Source organism: Narcine bancroftii, chromosome 6 (genome assembly GCF_036971445.1).
Source record: "Narcine bancroftii isolate sNarBan1 chromosome 6, sNarBan1.hap1, whole genome shotgun sequence".
Taxonomy (NCBI): domain Eukaryota; kingdom Metazoa; phylum Chordata; class Chondrichthyes; order Torpediniformes; family Narcinidae; genus Narcine; species Narcine bancroftii.
This window is the reverse complement of record NC_091474.1, coordinates 185662002-185682664: the sequence shown is the minus strand read 5'-3', so window position 1 is coordinate 185682664 and position 20663 is coordinate 185662002. Positions and strand designations below refer to the sequence as shown.

At 39.1% G+C, this 20663-nt stretch overlaps 1 protein-coding gene and 1 long non-coding RNA gene across 4 annotated transcripts in view; one reads left to right on the top strand and one right to left on the bottom strand.

Annotated features, from left to right (window-relative positions):
* The window catches only part of rspo3 (R-spondin 3), an 83890-nt gene that overhangs the window by 59078 nt on the left and 4149 nt on the right, over nucleotides 1-20663 (bottom strand). For both annotated transcript variants that reach the window (XR_011340622.1, XM_069886962.1), the window contains exon 2: nucleotides 10575-10766. Coding sequence is in view for 1 of the 2 variants with exons in the window: in XM_069886962.1 (XP_069743063.1) it covers nucleotides 10575-10766 (192 nt within the window). In the remaining variant the exon portion in view is untranslated. The remainder of the gene's footprint in view (nucleotides 1-10574; nucleotides 10767-20663) is intronic.
* LOC138736851 (uncharacterized) overlaps nucleotides 1-20663 on the top strand; it is a 33120-nt gene that overhangs the window by 10425 nt on the left and 2032 nt on the right. The window contains exon 3 of one of the 2 annotated variants that reach the window (XR_011340624.1): nucleotides 2708-2956. The exons of the other annotated variant lie outside the window; for it this stretch is intronic. This is a non-coding gene — a long non-coding RNA (uncharacterized lncRNA). Of the gene's footprint in view, nucleotides 1-2707; nucleotides 2957-20663 lie in introns of those variants that run through there. 2 annotated transcript variants of the gene reach the window in all.

The following is a 20663-nucleotide window of genomic DNA, read 5'->3' as shown; positions in this document are numbered from 1 at the left end:
CTGGGAATTATAGACCAGTGAGTCTAACGTCAGTGGTGTGCAAACTATTGGAGAGGATTCTTAAGCCTAGAATTTTTGAGCATTTGGAGTAGTTTTGGATATTTAGCATGGCTTAGTGAAGGGAAGGTCATGCCTCACAAGCCTATTTTAATTTTTTGAGGAGGTAACAATAGAAATTAATGAGGATACGGTGTATGGCTTTTAGCAAGCCATTTGACAAGGTCCTCCATGAGAGACTCAATCAGAAAGGCATGGGATCCTTGGATCTTGGCTGTGTGGATAAAAAAATGGCTTACAGGTAGAAAGCAGAGAGTAGTGTGGTGGAAGCAAAGTATTCTGCCTGGAGGTCATTGACTAGTGGAGTACTGTAAATCTCAGGGACCCCAGCTCTTTGTGATGATCCTTATAAATGACCTGGATGAAGAGGCAGAAAGGGGTCAGTAAGTTTGCAGATGGTACGAAGGATGGAGTTGTGGATGGTGTTGAAGGTTGTCATCACTTACAAAAGGATGTAGACAGGATGCAGAGTTGAGCGGAGACATGGCAGATGGAGTTCAATCTGGATAAGTGTGAAGTGATGCATTTTGGAGAACAAACCAAAAGGCTGAAAACAGGGTTAATGATCAGATACTTAAGTGTGGATGAACAGAGGGACCTTGGGGTTCAAATCTATACATCCTTAAAGGTCACTGCACTGGTTGATAGGATAGTTAAGAAGAGCTATGCGATGCTGGGCTTCATTAATAGGGGCATTGAGTTCAAGAGTAGAGAGGTCATGTTGCAACTACAAAATCTCTGGTGCGACCACTCTTAGAGAATTGTGTTCAGTTCTGGTTACCTAATTTTAGGAAGGATGTGGAAGCTATGAAGAGGGTGCAGAGGAGATTTACCAGGATGTTACGTGGATTGGAAAATAAGTTTTATGAAGCAAGGTTAGCAGAGCTGAGACATTTTTCTTTGGAGCATAGAAGGATGAGAGGAGAATTAATAAAGGTCTACAATATTATGAGAGGCATAGATAGGGTGGACAGCTAGCACCTGTTTCCCAGGGCAGGAATAATAAGCACCAGAAAATGTGTTCAAAGTGAGGGGAGGAAAATGTGGGGAGACATCAGAGGTAAGTTTTTTTTTTATGCAGAGAGTTGTGGGTGTCTGGAATATTTTCCCAGTGATATATGGGTCAGCACATCTATGTTCTAAATTCTCTCTTTGACTATTTCCACTACTCTACCTCTCTCCTTTAAAATGTTCCTTAAATACTAACCCTTTGAGAAATATTTTGATCATTTATCCTGCTTTTTTTTTAATGTGATAGTGTCATTTTATATGTCGTTTCTGTAAAATGTCTTGGCTTAATTTTACTATTTTAAAGTTTCTGTACTATGCAATGAAATTAAAAAGTAATGCAGGAACTGCTGAACACACATGTTGGAAGAGAGCACCCATTTCAGGTCATCATCAAAATTTTTTTTCAAGATTTGATGAAAGGTCGTTGACCTCAAAGTTTTGACCTTAAATTCTAGTTTCTCAAATGCTGCATTATATCCCAGTGTTTGCAATGTACACTATCCAAAAGCACATAATTTTCTGTAAAGTACTAAGGTAACCTGATGTTTGTGGAAAAGATTGTGCCTTAGTCTTTTTTTTTCTTGATAGCTATGTTTTGGTTGCTAGGAGACTGCATTCGAACAAAATAGGCACAGAGTATTTCATATCAATGCACATTTGTAGGAGTTCTCCATGTGAAAGTGAAACCAATTTTTTGAAATTGCGTAATTACCTGATGACATGTCATCTGCCTCTACTCACTCGCATGAATTCAGGAGCTTCAAAAGCGGAGAAGCAAATTGGCAGAATGCAATACTTAAAATAAATGAGTGAGCAGGGAGATTAATTTGGTGAATAAAAATAAACTTACCATTTCTTTTTAGAGATTATCACATAAAATTTACCTTTATTGAAAAAACTGCACTGTGTGTATAAAGTCCTGATAATTAATTGCAGTTTATACCTCGTTGATTATTTGTGTAATTCTCCAGTAAAACCATTGTGGAAAGTCCGAACAGTTGTTGCTTTTATTTAAAAATGAAAAATGACTGAAACTATGTGAAATAGTCATGTAATATTAATCTTTCATTAAAAAATTACCAAGAGCTAATTCCAATGTTGTAAGCTAATCTTACAATCTCAGAACAATCATAAATTATTTAGTTTTTCTCCTACTCTTAGATCAGTTTTTTGCCTTCCAAACGTCCACTGGTATTCTCCATGTTATTTAATACCACTGCCAGCTTGAACCAGAAAAACAGTTGGATACATTAATTGTAAAAGGGCAGCACAGTTGGCATATGCAGTTAACGCAACGCCTTTGCAGTGCCAGCGATCAGGACCAGACCTGGGTTCAAAACCTGTGCTGTCTGTAAGGGGTTCGTACGTTCTCCCCGCGTCTGCGTGAGTTTTCTCCAGGGGCTCGAGTTTCCTCCCATCCTTCTAAAAAATGTACCAGGGTGTAGGTTAATGGGGTGTAAATTGGGTGGCACGAACTTGTAGGCCTAAATTGGCCTGTTATTGTGCTGTATGTCTAAATTTAAATTTAAAAACAAATTTACCTCAAAGCTGAAATAAGTACTTTAAAATGTATACCATTATTTGATTGTTCATCTCTGTTCATACCTTTAAACTGGATCCTCAATTTCCTCATTGGCAGACCCTATTCTGTGCAGAGTGGCAATATCATATTCTCCTTGCTGACTATCAACACAGGGGGACCTCAAGGCTGCGTGCTTAGTCTCCTGCTCTCTACGCTCACAATCATGTCGCCAATTCTGACTCCACTGCAAACTCTAAATATGATGATGACTCCACAATTGTTGACAGAGTAATGAAAAACAACAGCCCTTTCCACATTGGCTAACCAGTAAATTGGTGGTTCAATGAACCGGTTCAAAATAGCATTTTTGCCAGTTTCTCTGCACTCTTTCACACTCACCACTTGCATTCCAGAGCAATGGCGTGCTTATCTTCCCGCGGTGACATCCTGCATACCCCGTCTCTTTCACACTGGCCAGTTCATCCCCAGGGTGATCTAACGCCTGAATGCCGGTTTGTGAGCACTCACACTGGCATGTTAACTGGTAGACTGGCAGTTAATTACTGGGCTAAATTGCCAGTATGAATGGGCTAATGAGTCAGAATGTAGGATGGTGATCGAGAAATTGCTTGTGTGATGCCAGAACAACCTTGCTCTCAACATTAGCAAGACCAAGGAGTTTACTGTGGACTTTAGGAAAGGGAGGCCAAGGGACCACACATTTGTTTTCATTGATGAGGCGGCATTGGAGAAGGTCAGTTTTTTCAGCGTCTTTGAGTCCAGGTGTCACTCTTCCATGATCAACACTTAACATTCTAAGAAATTTTCTATTATGTGATAAGTGTAAAATTTATGAAGCTTCATTAATTCATATGTCTTGGTACTGTCCGAACTTATAACATTTTTGGAAAGATATTTTCCAAACTTTATCAACGATTCTAAGACTAAATTTGATTCCTTTATTTGGCTTTTCTCTGGAAGAGAATATATCTCTGTTCTCAACCCAGAAGAGAATCCTAGCTTTTGCTTCATTGATAACAAGACAAGTAATTTTGATGAAGTGGAAAGATAATGTTTCACCCACTCACATTCAATGGTTACATGATATCATGTCTTATTTAAGTTTGGAAAAAAAATAGATATCATATTAAAGATGCAAAGACTGAATTTGATAAGAAGTGGTGTGGATGCTCCAGGGTTTCCCTGACTGGTGTCTGTTATTCAATTCATATTTACAATGTATACAGATAACCTTGTTTATAGGGAGGGGGTAGTAGTAAAGATATATTTTTTTTAATTTTTATTACTAAGACTAATAAGTAAAGGGGGTTTAACTCATATCACAGAACAACATGATCACATCAGATAAGTATAAAATATCTTATATAAGGGAATTTTACGTGTATTATTTGCATAATTTTTGTATTCAATATTATTTTTGGACGTATAATTATTTAATTATAGAATTTGATGTCCTGAATGAAATAAGTTATGTAATAATTATGGTTCTGCTTCTAATTTAGTCGATATGTGTATGATATGATCTGATTTATGTTATCATTAGGTTACCTTGTGTAAAGGGTTTTGGTTAAACTCAATAAAAATATTTTATAAAGAAAAAAAGAAAGAAAACTGCGGATACTTTGCATGTCCTTGAATATGCTATCAAACTTCGACAGGTGCACTATGGAAAGTGGAGTGACTGATTGCATCATGGCCTTGTTTAGAAATTTGAGTGCCCAGGAATGAAAATTGCGACAGAAAGTGGCAAAATGAGCCAAGTTCATCATGGGCACCAACCACCCATCCGCTGAAAACATCCATGTGAGATACTGCTTCCGAAAGCCAGCCAACATCATAAAGGATCCCTGTCATCCCTGGTCACAACTTGCTGCTCCCTTCAGCCTGAAGTCTAATATCTCTAGGTTCAGGAACATTTTTTTTTGTACCAGTGTTAAGGCTCTTGAATCTCTCTATACTATTCTAACTCTAACCATAACCTACACTGAACCACCAAAAGATATGTCTGCACTACAGCACAGTTAGTGCAGAAATATTACAGTGATATTACAGGTTCAAATTCTGCACTGTTCTGTAAGGAGTTTATGCATTCTTCCCATATCTGCATGCATTTCCTCTGGGTGCTCTGCTTTCCTCCCACCCTTCAAAAATTTAGGTTTATGGAGGGAAAGGGCTCATGGCCTGTTACTATACTGCATGTCTACATTTTTAAAAATTATTGAAATGTATTTTTTTTATTTCTTGCACTATCAGTAACTGTGAATATTTATTTATCCTTTGATACTTATTATTTCTTTTTCTGTCTTGCCATATTTCTGTAAGTTAATTTATTTATTTATTGTGTTTGGTGTATCTTACCTGTGTGGCTGCAGCAAGTAAGAATGTTGGTGCATCTGGGCATCGTACTTGTGTATATGACAATAAGCTCTCATTGATATTGATTAACATTGACATTCATGTAAAGAAGATACATGAGTTTTTGATTGCACAAGGCAGAGTGAATTGAAAACATAACACAATGCTTATCTGTTGCATGTTTATCTGTGGCATGATAGTTATCTGTTGCAATAGGGATCTGAATCAATTTGTCACAGTACTGTCATTCTGTAATTTTCATGCACACACCTTGTGCAAGAACTTCCTCATTAAGCACAACTAATTTCATTTGTTGTGAACTACATTGAAAACTAACCTACGCTTATACATATTACACTCTTAAAGGTGAGGTCACCAGTGAATCCAACCATTGCTAGAAAGCAGTGTGGGCTGCAGCAGCTCTGACAAGACTGATGGCAGAGCAGATCCTGGAACTAGAACCTAATATCATTGATGAGATCTTGAGATCTTAATGTAAATATGGAGAAAATTCCTGCATGCATGGAGCCCACAAGGTCATAAGGGATGAAAGGAAGAGGTATCCAGATAGATAAATAAACATGCTGATGCCCTGAAGACTTGATCCAGAACTGGAAAGAAGTTTATTGACCTCACTTACCTGGTTGAAATTCGGTGGAAATAGCAACAAATCTTTACTATGGTCTGCTTTATTATTCTCATGCACATATGATATATCACACCTTGAATACATTTCCAACTATTCAGTCATTGTAGCCCCAACATACATACATGTTCCTTTTCATGCTTTTATTTCTTCCTTCTCTCCTGCAAAAGCAGGAACAACACAATTATTGTCCGCAGAAGCAGACCAACATCTGGACCTAAAGGCTGAGACAAATGCACACTTGATCATGGGCTCAGCCATTAAAGAAACTGTTGCCACACAACTGTACATTTGTATACAGACTTCCTTCTCAATCTGTCATCAGTTTCTTCCACCAGAGAATAGATAGCCAACAGAAACTACCTGGTCATCAAATTCATGCCATTCAGAAGAGGAAGAAGACATTGTGTCATTACACTGCATCCATTGGCTCAAATAATCACAATTCATGGACAATAAAAGGTGAGAGGTGGGAATCTCAGTAGTGAGTGGGGTACAAGCAGGACAGCTCCCAGACAGTAGGTTCAAGCACCTTTACTGCCTTGGAGGACTTAGATGATGACTATAATGGTGGAAATGATAGATAAAGGCCTATTTTTACTTAATTTTGGGTATCTGGGCAAGATCAGCATTTCTTGCCATTTTCTACACCCTTCAGAAGGTGGTGATAAGCTGCATTCTTATCTGCTGTAGTCTTTCTGATTAAGGTACTTCCATACTACTGTTGGGTATGGAGCTCCAGAATTTAGTTCCAACAGTCATGAAGATCACCAATATATTTCTACATATTGTGTGTAACCAGGAGGTGAACCTCGAGGTAATGCGACACATTGTGGTTGCCTGGGCATTTTTGGATGGTACATGTTGAAACTACTGTGTGTGCATTGGTGGTGGAGTGACTGAACATTGATGATGATTGAATGTACAGGTACTCCCCAACTTATGACCTTAATTGGGACTGAAGGATTGCTTGTATCTCAATATAGATGTAAGTTGAAATTTTGCCCGTGCGCATGGAGTACCGAAGTCTTAAAGCAAACTTTCTCATTAAATCTTTTTTTCATCATAAACGTGACAATAACAACTTAAAGATTCCTGAATTTGTTGATCAACCTTGATGAATCTTTCCGCATTCTGGTCTATTCTTGCATTGTTAGGCGACGTCCCGGGGTCCATAAGTTGGGTACAGCCATCTTGATTCCTGTGTGCATGTGTGAATCGTGCATGGTGCATTTGCATAATTGGAGTTTGGTTGGCACATATACAAGAGTTAAGCATCCTAATGATATTGAATTTGCACCCTTAACTCTCGTGCATGCGCCACCCGAACTCCAATACGCCAATCCATTGCGCATGCGCCAATGGAAGACTTGCACCGGCACACAGGAATCAAGATGGTCACACCCAACTTACAGATCCCGGAACACTGACTAACAAGGTAAGTATGCACATTTTGGCTCTTACTTGCCCTGAATCCCTGTAATAGTTTGTCGAATACAACATAATCCATGTAAATTTTATTTTTTTATAATTTTTTAAAAATTGGTCATATGTGTGGATGGACCTAAGTCGCATAGGTGGCAAGTCAGAGAGTACCTGTATACCAATCAAGTGGGTTGCTTTGATCTAGATTGCACTGAGCTGTACTCATCTAAATAAAGGAGAGAGCTCCATCATATTTCTGTTTGTACTATGGCATGTAAATAGTGTCAGGAGATGATGCCCAGCCTCCTTTGCAAGCTTTGTATTTATACAGTTGGTCCAATTGGATTTCTAATCAATCTTTCTTTGGCTTGGCTTCGCGGACGAAGATTTATGGAGGGGGTAAAAAGTCCACGTCAGCTGCAGGCTCGTTTGTGGCTGACAAGTCCGATGCGGGACAGGCAGACACGATTGCAGCGGTTGCAAGGGAAAATTGGTTGGTTGGGGTTGGGTGTTGGGTTTTTCCTCCTTTGCCTTTTGTCAGTGAGGTGGGCTCTGCGGTCTTCTTCAAAGGAGGTTGCTGCCCGCCAAACTGTGAGGCGCCAAGATGCACGGTTTGAGGCGTTATCAGCCCACTGGCGGTGGTCAATGTGGCAGGCACCAAGAGATTTCTTTAGGCAGTCCTTGTACCTTTTCTTTGGTGCACCTCTGTCACGGTGGCCAGTGGAGAGCTCGCCATATAACACGATCTTGGGAAGGCGATGGTCCTCCATTCTGGAGACGTGACCCATCCAGCGCAGCTGGATCTTCAGCAGCGTGGACTCGATGCTGTCGACCTCTGCCATCTCGAGTACTTCGACGTTAGGGGTGTAAGCGCTCCAATGGATGTTGAGGATGGAGCGGAGACAACGCTGGTGGAAGCGTTCTAGGAGCCGTAGGTGGTGCCGGTAGAGGACCCATGATTCGGAGCCGAACAGGAGTGTGGGTATGACAACGGCTCTGTATACGCTCTGGATTTCTAATCAATAGTGGAGTGATAATAGGAGGCCCAGTGATCTTCCCTTGTTGAAGAATGGTACTTGCCACTTATCAGTTCATGCTTTATGCTATCTCAAGCTTGCTGCAAGCAGGTATGAATCGCTTCATTTGCTGATGAGTTGCAAATAAAATTGGACATTTGGCAATTATCAGAAATCATACCCACTTCTGACTTTGTCATAGAATGGAGGCTGTTGAAGAAGGAGCAAAAGATGGTTGGGCATAAGATACTGCATTGAGGAGCTTCTGCAGATGTATTGACAATGGGATGATTGACCTCCTGCAGCCACAACCATCTTTGTTTTTTGCAAGTATGATTTCAGCCACTGTAGTGTTTTTCTTCAGATGCCCCTTGACTTAAGTTTTACAAGGGCACCCCATCCCCATCCTTGATGAGGTTCAGCATTCAAGTGTCAAAAATGGAATCATTTGCAACTATGTAACAGAGCTACTTGATACCACAATGTTATACTGATTCACTCTCACCCATTTGTAGAATTCAGCTCCTTGGTCCATGTTTGGATAAACCTGTGATACGGCTTGGAGCTGAGAAGTCCAGCAAATCCCAAGCTAGCCATTGGTGAACAACAATACTGTCAAGAACAACTTCTACCACTTCGCTGACAAATTGAGAATGGATTTATCTTCCAGTAATTAACTGGATTGTATTTGTTCTGTTTTTAATCAAGGCTCAGCTCACAATTTTTCAGTATAAACAGTACAACTTTGATTATCCAAAATTAGATTCTCCAAAATCCTCATTTATCCAATTTTTTTTTTAAGTTTTGGACACATGAGGATATCTGAAACAAATTTGAAATCTTCATTTATCCAAATTCTTTTTCAGAGCCGAACTGACCTCACAGGGTTGAAAAAAATTCACTCGACATGAAATTGGAATGACGATTGTCCTCATTTTACACAACTCCCTCCCCTCTCTCTTTTCATTTCTTCTTTACCTTCCCCTATTGACTGCATGCTGCTGTCTCCCAGCCGCAAACGGTTGGAAGAATCCTTTGTCCTGGTGTCAGCAGCATCCCGTCAGGAGCTAGGATGTTCGCCTCCCGGCAGCAGTGGGGAGGTCAGCTTCCTGGCAGCAGCGGGGACATTGGTCTCCCGGTCAGCAGCAGGGACACCAGGCTCCCGTCAGGAATGGGAACTTAGAGTTTCCAGCAGGAGCGAGGCCTCTGTGGGGAGGTGTTGGTGATTGGTGGTGGCCAACATTTTCTGGTGAGAATTAAACATTATTTCAATGCTTAAAAAGTCTTCCCGTGTTGTTTGTTGTTGTTTAAACATGGTTATGAGTGATTTACTGTTGCTACTTGGCAGTTTTTTAAAAAATGACCAGTTCTCCGAAAAAAGCATTTATCCAACATAGCCCAGGTCTTGATCATTTTGGATAATCAGAGACGTACTGTACCAGTGTTATAACTAAACCAAAACAACTTAGTTGGAGACATAGCTGGTTCAGGAGTGCAGGTATTTAGTACTATAGCTTGGTGCCCTGGTCCTATGGTCCTTGCAGTACTAAATACTCTCAGTTATTTCTTGATGTCATCTAGAGTGAATCAAATTGGCTGGAGAATGGCTTCCGTAATGATGGACTTTCAGCTGAAAGCTGGAATGGATCATCCATTTGCTATCTCTGGTTGAGCATGGCTGCCTCTGCTTCAATCCTTTCTTTAGCACAGATGTGCTGGATCCCATCATTACTGAGGTTTAGGATGTTCCTGGAGCATCCTTCTCCTCTTAGCTGTTTACTTGTTCGAATGACTAAACATGCAAGGACTTTGATTTGATCCACTGAGCAAACTTGGGCTTGTTGTGGTACATTGTGTATATTCACTGTGTTGGTGCAGGTGAAGAGACTGGCCGTTAAAAAGCTAAAACCTATAATCCTGGAAAATCTAAAATTAAGAAAAAGAAAATGCTGAAGATATTCAGCAAGCGAGGGTAGAAACAGTTACTATTTCTCTCTGAACAGATGGTGTCTGATCTGCTAAATATCTCCCACAATTTCTATTTCCATATCAAGAATTGTTATGATTAGCGGAAAAAGAAAGATTCAAAGGATGAAATGGCTTCATTAAAATTAAACTAAGTATTTCTAAATAGAACACCGACAAATGAAACCTTTCGCTTTGCTCAATCTATTCCTTTGAGGGGGATTTTGAGCTTTGCCAGTTACAATGTTTGCAGAAAATTTCCTAAATGACATCTTCTTTAGACACTTTCAGTTCACCATATATTTAATCTAGGATGGTTCTGATGACAATGTTTGATGGGAACTGAAATGTTATAATTCTTGTTTTCTGTTAAAATTATCATCTTAGACAATAGATAAAGCTTTCATAGCCAACCTTCACAAGAATCAAATGTCAGTATAATCCCAAAATTCTATCTCACTCCCATTGACTTTTGTACTGGGGAAAAGAGCAGTTAGGATAAATGACCCAAGAGTACCATAATTCCCAGTGGCATCTATATTTTTTTAACACTTACGTGCACATTTGTTCATTTCTGGTGTTCGGACTCCATAGTATCCACTTGGACAAGAAGAGAGACAAACTCCAGTCTGCTTCATTCCATTTCTCTCCAGAGAGAAGAAAAGTCTGGGTTTACATGACAGACATCCATTAAACTCAGAACATCGATTACACCCTTTTGGACAACTTTGGCTCACACTTGTATTTGCTGGAAGGAAGCAACAATAATTATTTAACACTTCCCAAATCTTCCCAATACTTTATGATCAAAACTAACAAACTATCACCATATTAGTTATAAAAGCACAAAAATACTGGAGGAACTCAGCAGGTCATGCAGCATCCATGTTCATTATCATCTTTTGTTGTGTTATTAATATCTGTTAATAGTGGTTGATTGATAACTCTAAAACATATTGTTCTGCTGTTTAGTTTGCAATTATGATTGAGAGAGAACAATCTGAATGCTATAAGGACTTTGAATCTTTGCACAGTATCAAATTGTTGATTTAACTATTCACTTGTTTTCACCTCCACAACTTAGAATGTTAACTTCCTTTATTAGAAGAATAATCTTTTGATATCAGAATGAGTAATGTATTGGTATGAGTTTCTTACAAATCACTGCATATTTCTGTAATTGGATTTGCATACAAACTTGAATACCTCAATGATTAACCTTCAATTGCATTCTTATTTTGCTGGTAAATACGATTATTCCAGTCTATTCTCATAAAGCAGTCGTCTAGGGTTCAGCTTATGTCTTTTTTCTTCATTGTCCTAAACACTTGAATATCTCCCTTTTCACTTACTGAACAGAACTGAAAATTATTTTCAAGATGGGAATGAGCACAGGTAGGATGTAAGAGGCAACTTCTTCACACAGAGTGGTGGGTGCATGGAATGCACTGCTGGCAATGGATGTGGAGGCAGGTAGAATAAACTATTAGATAGGCACATGGCACATAGAACAGAGAAAAATGGAGGCTTATACCGTTGGGAAATTCTTGGCAGTTGCTAGAGTCGGTTATTATATTCGCAGAACACAATGGGCTGAAGTGCCAGTACTATGTTCTATATGAGATGAGTCCTGAATAATACGCCCAAAAGTGCTCTCTAACGATTTTAAATGAACTTCAATATTCTGTTGGTTATTGCTGTCCTTTGGTTAGGTACATCTCGCTTTAACTAAGATTCTTGCATTACTTTAACATTTACATATTGTTATGGAAATGCTCTTCTGCTTTCACTGAGCAAAAGTATATTTCATGCAGCATTGTACCTAACTGCATCCAATTATCTATAGAATGACAAACTATACTACCTTCAGATGAATAGTAGGATGTTGATTAAATTACTGAGCTTGCATGTAAAGGCCCAAATGTTAACTCAGAGACAAGACTTTAAATCTCACAATGATAGTTCCAAGTTCATGTTTATTTGTCATCCGATTGCACAAGTACAACCCGACGAATCAGCAAAACATGCAAATAGACATCAAGACATTACACACATGCAGACTATCAATACAAATGGGACAAAAAAATACATATACTATATATATATATATTATATATATATATATATATATATAAATTAATAGTAGAGTCTTCAATGGTTAGTGTGAGCAGTTCATTTAGTGGACCTTAAATAAAACTAATTCAATAAATCTGGATTTAATCATTTAAATCAATACTAGAGAGAAGCTAAGAAATTGTTGTTAAAAACTGCCGTGATTTTCTAATATTCTAAGGAGAAGGAAATCTGCCAATTTTACCAATATGAATTATTGTGATTCAAGATGAAGCAACTGCCCTCTCGCCTCTAAAGCCACACGTGTAAGGGGCATTTAGTTGTAGGAAATAAATGTTGGTCATCAGCATTTCCAGCCCATGATTTATGCCTTTAATAGTAATATTTCAAAGTGGTTATCAAGAGCATTATCAAAAATAAAACATTGGCTTTGGGCAAAATTGGAACAGATGATCAAAAACTGGATCAAAGATTTTAATTAGCATGCTAGAAAAAAGAGGATATTGAGAGGATTTCTAGAGCTTGGTGCTCAAGTATTAAAAAGTCAAAACCATACATGTTGAGCAATGAAAATTAGAAGTATGTATGTGCATAACCTGCAGAAATTACAAAGATCCGGGAAGTTTATAGGATTGGATGGATGTAGGAATAAATAGGATTGTGAATTTTAAAACTGATCTATTGTTGGGCTGACTTAAAATGTAAGACAATAAGTAGTGGAGGCAGATAGAGCAAAAATACAACCATGAGATTATTCATTTTGGTTGGAAGAATTTTTTTTTAAATAGAGAGAGAACAAAATATGGTTCTCAAGAAGATATAGATCCATCTGTATACAAATTTGATATTAGCATTAAAAAAACAATTTCAAATGTAAATAATATGTTGGTTGTTATTGCAAAGGGTTTGAATAAATGAAAAAGATAGTCTTACTGCAATTCTGCAAACTTTGGTGAGACAACACCTGTGATGCACAAACCAAAATCCTCTGGAGGTCACTCCCCCTGGCAAAAACAATGCACTTACCTTGACACAAGGAAGCTTCATTACCAAGAGAGAATTAGTATATTGGGCCTAAAATGTCCTCAGAGTATTTGTTGAGGCCAATATTGCAAACTTGGCTCCATAAACCAGAAGAGTCTAGAACCAGAGGGACAAAGACTCAGGATAAATAACGAGCCATTTAAGACCAATGGAGGAAATGTTTTCATTGAGAGTTGAGACTCTTTGGGATACTGTTCTGTTGAGGCATGATTGATTAGGTACATTTAACGTTGAGCCTGAAATTGGATACAAACGCAATCACAGGATTTAGAGAAAATAAATGAGGTCAAGAATCGGATGCAATATTATTGAATTGATGGAGAAGCTTCCAGTTCCTATTTATTATTCTTTATTATTCTTATGAGTCTAGAGGTGATGAATGTTTCAGAAAACATACAGCAGTGTTTTATTTCACTTCACGTTTATTGCACTTGGGAGCAGTCAAAACTGGAAATATGCTCACAGGATTTAGCAGCACATAAATTGAGGTTGGGTAGAGACAGTAAATATGATAGCAGCAATTGACTGGGAATGGTGTGAAGGAGCACTGGTGAAATGGAAAAGAATGGAAGCCAGAGAAAATACTCTAATGGCTGCAAGTGTCAGTCAGGTCACTCGTCGGAGTGCTACTGGTACCATGCTACCTGTTGCATGGCTAGGTGGTCGGCAACTAAACTGGCTAGACGCCCTGCAGGGTGAAAATCAAGATCTGTCAAAGAGTGGACAATCCTTCTTGGAGGGTCAACGGCCATCTAGCAAATGTGCTGTGAATCGCGGAAAGGGCATCTCTTGCATCGAAGTTTGGTCTGGTCATTCACTACAACAGAATTTCTCCCAGCCGTCTCGGACCTCACCATGCCACTGGATCCAGCATGGGATGTTGAGAGTGTGAATCTGGACCTGTGCAACGCCTACTCACCTAAATCCATTCAAGCAAATACTGCTCCTTTCTGAGGAATGGGTATCCTCATACCAAACCCCACAAACTGCCTGAAATGAACCATTGTCACCCTATGGGATGAATAGCCAGAAGAAGAAGAAGAAGATGCACAAAAGAAGTTGTTAAAAGTCCATCAACTCAGTCCTAGGACATCACTGCAGGAAGTCCTCAGAATTGTGCCATAGGTCCAATTCTTCAAGAAATGAAGCAACAAAAACTGGACGACTTTCAAGTTTGTGTTTAATATTTTTGCTAAAAATGCCAGTGATCCTTTCCAATAAGTGTCTATTCAGTGACCTTTGACATTCAATGGATTTCCAATGCCAAATATCTTGGCATAAATGTTCAAGAGAAACACAATGGATACAAATACTGATGGTGCAACATCATTCAGACTAGGTTTGCTGCATTGTGCCTCACCTGCTGGTATAGTGAATCCTTTCCACTATTGACAAGGCACAAAGTCAGGATGATTCATCGCTCGGCTGGGTAAGTGAAGCCCAGCACTCACCCTGGAGAAAGCAATCAGTTTGACTAGAACCACATCCACCACCCAAAATATACTTTTTTCAACATCATTATACAGTGGCTCATTCTGTACTTCCATGAAATCCCCTCCAATTACTCATCTAGCTTACCACAACACCTCCCAAACCTATGACCTCTGTTGTAAAGAGGGACAAGGACAGCATACATATGGGAACATCTCCAAGTTTTCTGACGCACATCATCTTTATATGGAAAATTATTTTCATTCCTCATCAAAGCTGGACCTAAGTCCTGGAAATCTAACTAACAGGACTGTGAGATAACCTTCTCCATGTTATCACAAAGAGAGCTCACTCCCACCTTCTCAGTGCAAATAGATGGGTTATTGGCACTCACATCCAAAACAAAAGGAATATAATATCCATCTGACCAGTTTGAAATCAGTAGCTCTTAACTATATGCTGAGATGTTCGGAATAAACTGTTGGTGGAACTCTGTGAGGTGAGAGAAATTGTTGACATTTCAAGTTGAGAACTTGGACCAGGATTGATGTGACTTTGCAAAGATATTATCATATTTTATGAAGTGAAAATACAAATTAATTTATTTAAGATATTATCCACATTGAAGTTTTCAATATTTTCAGGATTTCCTTTTTTATAAATTATTTCCAAGATATTATCTAGTCCATTCATTTGAAATTTATTTTGAATTAGATGGATAATGTGGAGATTGGCCCAAAGATAAAATGATAATCAAAGCGAAAATAATCTTTCATTGCAGAAACTCAGTGAAATGAGTCTTGCACAGGCTTGTTGGTTCATTCTGATTTTTTTTAGAACAGTCTCCTGGGAATATCAACTTACTCATAAATCTTCAATTAGAAAAAGATTCACTTAAATATAATGTAGCAGCCCATGGAAATCCAATGCAAGCGGACAAATTAGAAAACCAAACAACAAGTGGGTATTGTGTCTTTGAAGGAAACACATGAATGCATTTGTAGCTTGAATTAGAAGCCAAAGTCTTTTTAGACCTTGGCACTGATGTTTGCAGCTTTTGCTTGACTACGAAGAGAGAGAGAGAGCAAGATAACTTGCTGAGAAGAAGAATGGAAATTTCAATAAAGGACTTGCTCTTGTGTCATTTTGAATGGCTGGTCATAAGTTTCCACTGGACTAATTATTAAGTTTGTAAACAGCCACATTTCCTCTCATTGAAAGCCCATTCATTATTTGTTGCTCAGCGAATACAGGAGGTGATAAAACTACCAGGAAAATTAAACATTTCCATTTACTCAAGACCAATAAGAATTGTCTCACATTCTGTTTCAGTGGAAAAAAATCTTTTTTTCATTATGCTTAGATATTGGTTTGCTCAGGTTTTAAAATATGCTGGGAGGATGTTTCCTCTTCTAGTAAAAAAAAGTCTAAAACTAGAGGACCTAAATGATGAAGAAATTCTTTTCACAGAAGGTCTTGAATCTTTGCAATTCTCAGAGACCTGTGAATGCTAAATCTGAATCTATTCAAGGCTGAGACAGACAGCTATAAAGGAATCAAGGGTTCCCCAATATAGACAGGGAATCGGAGCTTGATCACTTCAGCGGTGGTCTTATTTATATGGAGGAGTGGGCTCCGGGAAATAGAGGCTCTTTTTGTATTCTTACGTTTGATCTTAAAAAGGCGCGATAGTGAAATATATTAAGCCTGGTGTTCACAGTCAACTTTCTGCGCATTTTCAGAACCTTATCACATCTCGGCTCTCACCTCAAGCAATTTACTTTGGCTTCCTGCAGGGGTCTCACGCTGTTCAGCTTGAGTGGGCTCCGAAAGGAGTTTCAGACAAACATTTTGCATTCAGTTTCCACTTTGTCCGGGTGCAAGCTGAAAGATTTCCACTTAATTTTTCTCCTTGTCTTTTAAGCCTATTTAGGTGGAGTTTTTAATGCCCAATCTCAAAATTGACAGATGTTCGAGTCCACTTCGACCCAAGTATACCGATCACTTGAAATCGATTTGCATTAAATCTCCATCAGTTCCCCAGCCGCAAACCTCTCCTGTCTCCCCGCGCGGTAAGAGTAACTTGGTAGATATTGCAGGGCATTTTCAGGACAACCCTATCCCTATTAAATGGTCCGATTGTTCTGGGGATCTCATGCGATGCAATTGAGAGGACGGTATCTGGAGTGAATGTTCTGGTAAGCAAATGGTTTGTGGATTCCAGTCTCTGTGGACCCATCACATTTTTATTGCCGAGTTCCAACAGAGAGCAGAGATTGTTTCAAGCACAACGCTGTCAGCAAATGATGCCAATCCCGACTATTTATTACGAGACGAAAATGTAAACACTTTAAACGTCACAATTTTAACCCGTCTATCAATGCACATGAATTGGAGAAAACTCTTTGGTCCGTCAAAGAGCGAATGCATCCTGGCATTAAAGTTACCTGATAAGTCAAGTCAACTTTATTTATCGTTCATACCATAGGACGAGATCGCGACCAGGACCACGAAGCACAGATACAAGTTAGGAAAGCCGTTAGTTAACACGTTAAAATATTAAGGGATTGAAACGTCTACACTGAAAGTCCACGGTGCACTGCACATCTGTATTGGGAGTTCAGGAGTCTGATGGCTTGTGGGGGGGGGAGGGGGGCACTGTTTCCCCCTCTGGACGTAAGGGCCCGTGTACTTCGGTATCTCCTGATGGCAGGAGGGAGGACGGTTGACATGCGGGATATGTGGTGTCTTAATGTTTATTGCTTTCCGCCTGCATCGAGTGCAGCAGATGTCCTCCATGCTAGCGAAAAACATTATAGCAATGCAAGTATCAGAGTATAGACCACAGTTTCTAAACCAAAGGGAATTGTTCCATCTGGGAAAATCCTCTGAGAACAACCTTTTAAGGGTTTAATTCAAAGCATTCGTTTGGGAGCCCAGGACACTGAATCCTGCATTCACCGCGGCAGTGGGAGTCACCAAACTCACGAATGAATGGACATACCCTCTTTCGTACCCATTCTGTTCAAGGTGTGAGGTGAATGTTTAACCGCGAATATGGCAGTTGTTTGTCTACCTTTCTTGCTCTTTCAAACACCATATTAGCCCAAATCTCTTTCTGTGTGGTTAAAACAAATGTTGTTAGTATTTCAGCCGTCTCTGTCGATGTACATTCTGAACATTGCCCAGAGGACCACAGACACAAACTATCCAGCTTGTGTAAAATATCAGTGTTATTATTGTAATAGGAACTGTTGTTGTGCTTGGACCTGGGCTCGAGGAGGAACGCTATGAATCACTTTTATCGTCCAAAATGTCAGTGGAAGCAAGAAGCGGATAACAACACTGCCTAAAGAATTAGGACAAAGTGATCGCATTCTGAAAAGGCTAAAAATGTCTTTTCCACGGGGAAATTTCTAGGAGGCACTGCATGGGGTGGGAAGAGATTCACTTGGAATTTTACTCCAACCCAACAGAAAATAATTTGTGTACGAACAAGACTACAAATCAAATAATGCCACCGAATGCTGGTTGTAAAAAAAAGCAGCAGATATTTTAAATGAACATATGTTAAACGTTTCCTTGTCAACAACCAGACCAACTGTGGGTATATATTATTTATGAAGACCAGCTCCTTTAGATATTTTTTAAAAACAGTGACAGTGACATGAATATGTGCTTTTTTCATTCACTTGCATTTAATTCCTGCTTACACATGCCTGTAAGTGGACACATCTCAAACCAAAATTCTGCACTGTTGAGCTGATTATTGATCAACTTTTAGGGATCCAAGACTGAAGTAACATTGGAGGAGGGGTGGGTAGGGAGATCCTTCCTTGGGGTTGCAGCTTACAACATCTCTCTAGCCAATGGCGTGCAGTTTAAAAGATTCATACATCTTCCCATCGCAATGTGGGCTCAATATGTTGAGAATTTCTCAAACAACCATCTCTGACATTTGCAGCGCATCAATATAAACCTGCATGGGGTTTCGATCAATATAAACCTGTATAGGCTTTCGATCAATATAAGCCTGTATAGGCTTTCGATCAATATAAACCTGTATAGGGTTTCGATCAATATAAACCTGTATAGGCTTTCGATCAATATAAACCTGTATAGGCTTTCGATCAATATAAACCTGTATAGGCTTTCGATCAATATAAGCCTGTATAGGCTTTCGATCAATATAAACCTGTATAGGGTTTCGATCAATATAAACCTGTATAGGGTTTCGATCAATATAAACCTGTATAGGCTTTCGATCAATATAAACCTGTATAGGCTTTCGATCAATATAAACCTGTATAGGCTTTCGATCAATATAAGCCTGTATAGGCTTTCGATCAATATAAACCTGTATAGGCTTTCGATCAATATAAACCTGTATAGGCTTTCGATCAATATAAACCTGTATAGGCTTTCGATCAATATAAGCCTGTATAGGCTTTCGATCAATATAAACCTGTATAGGCTTTCGATCAATATAAACCTGTATAGGCTTTCGATCAATATAAACCTGTATAGGCTTTCGATCAATATAAGCCTGTATAGGCTTTCGATCAATATAAACCTGTATAGGCTTTCGATCAATATAAACCTGTATAGGCTTTCGATCAATATAAGCCTGTATAGGCTTTCGATCAATATAAACCTGTATAGGGTTTCGATCAATATAAACCTGTATAGGCTTTCGATCAATATAAACCTGTATAGGCTTTCGATCAATATAAACCTGTATAGGCTTTCGATCAATATAAACCTGTATAGGGTTTCGATCAATATAAACCTGTATAGGGTTTCGATCAATATAAACCTCTATAGGGTTTCGATCAATATAAACCTGTATAGGCTTTCGATCAATATAAACCTGTATAGGGTTTCGATCAATATAAACCTGTATAGGGTTTCGATCAATATAAACCTGTATAGGGTTTCGATCAATATAAGCCTGTATAGGATTTAGATCAATACAAACCTGTAGAGGGTTTAGTCACGCGTTGGCGCCGCAGTATCATTTACAGAAATGAAACATTTGTTTACAAGAAAACTCTCGTGTTATTATGTGGAGCACCTGATGCTTAGCACCACCTACTGAGACAAGAAACCCTTGTCCAAGAAAATGTACTTACTCCTCCTCCACTCGGCGCCGAGGTAAAATATACTTGTTTCGAATAGACAAAATTGAACTCTTTTACAGTATTGAGGTAGCGGGTGGTCTCTCCACCCCTTTGCTAGTTAAATGCCGGGTTAAATAAACCCCTGCTTTACATAAACCTTTCCCTCTAATTTAACGCTGTTTTGACCTTGTGAGTACATCCCTGACGAGGGTAGATCGGTACCAATTCCCTGATTTTGTTATAATCGTGATTTACAGATTGGGATTTCGGTGTAATTCTGTTTAGTGCTCCAGTGCTTTGCAGACAATTGAATCTCAACTGTGGTGTTAATGTGTTTTTTCATCGGCGCAGTGTCAGGCAAATCCAATGGGATTGGAGACAATTTCCTCTCATCGAGTACTTCAGCCATTTGGGAATGATTCTCTATTTTACCCCTTAGGCTAATCTTGCTGCTGAGTGCCATCATTCAAACGCCCGCAGGTTCATTATATTTACATTGACCAAGCAGAGCCATAGAATCCTGAACATTTGATACAAAGGACTGGAGGGTATCCTCGTCCAATTAATCTTTGCTGAAGCCATCAAATGGCCATGCTAGCATAAAGACCTACTAAACGCCCGGTTCCAATTCGCGAGTTTCTTTTTGTTTAAGGATTGTTTATTGAAGATTTTCTGTCGTTTTAAATAAAACAAAGACCCTGCATCTCCGGTCGAAACACGTCTCGTTCTGCAGAACGACCTCACGCTTGTAAAAATCACACATAATCAGATGAGAGGATTGGGAGCACGGGTCCTGATAAGGGTTGCCCCCACCCCACCTCTTGGATCGCGTTTAACAAAGGGAGAAGGTGTCTGCGGTTGCAATATCCATGGCATTTGAAAAACTTGTTTGGATTTGGTTGAGAAAATTAACCCAAGTAAAGGAAAAGTATCTACGCGTTCTCCCTTCTGTGTTATTTCCAACCCAGATCATATAT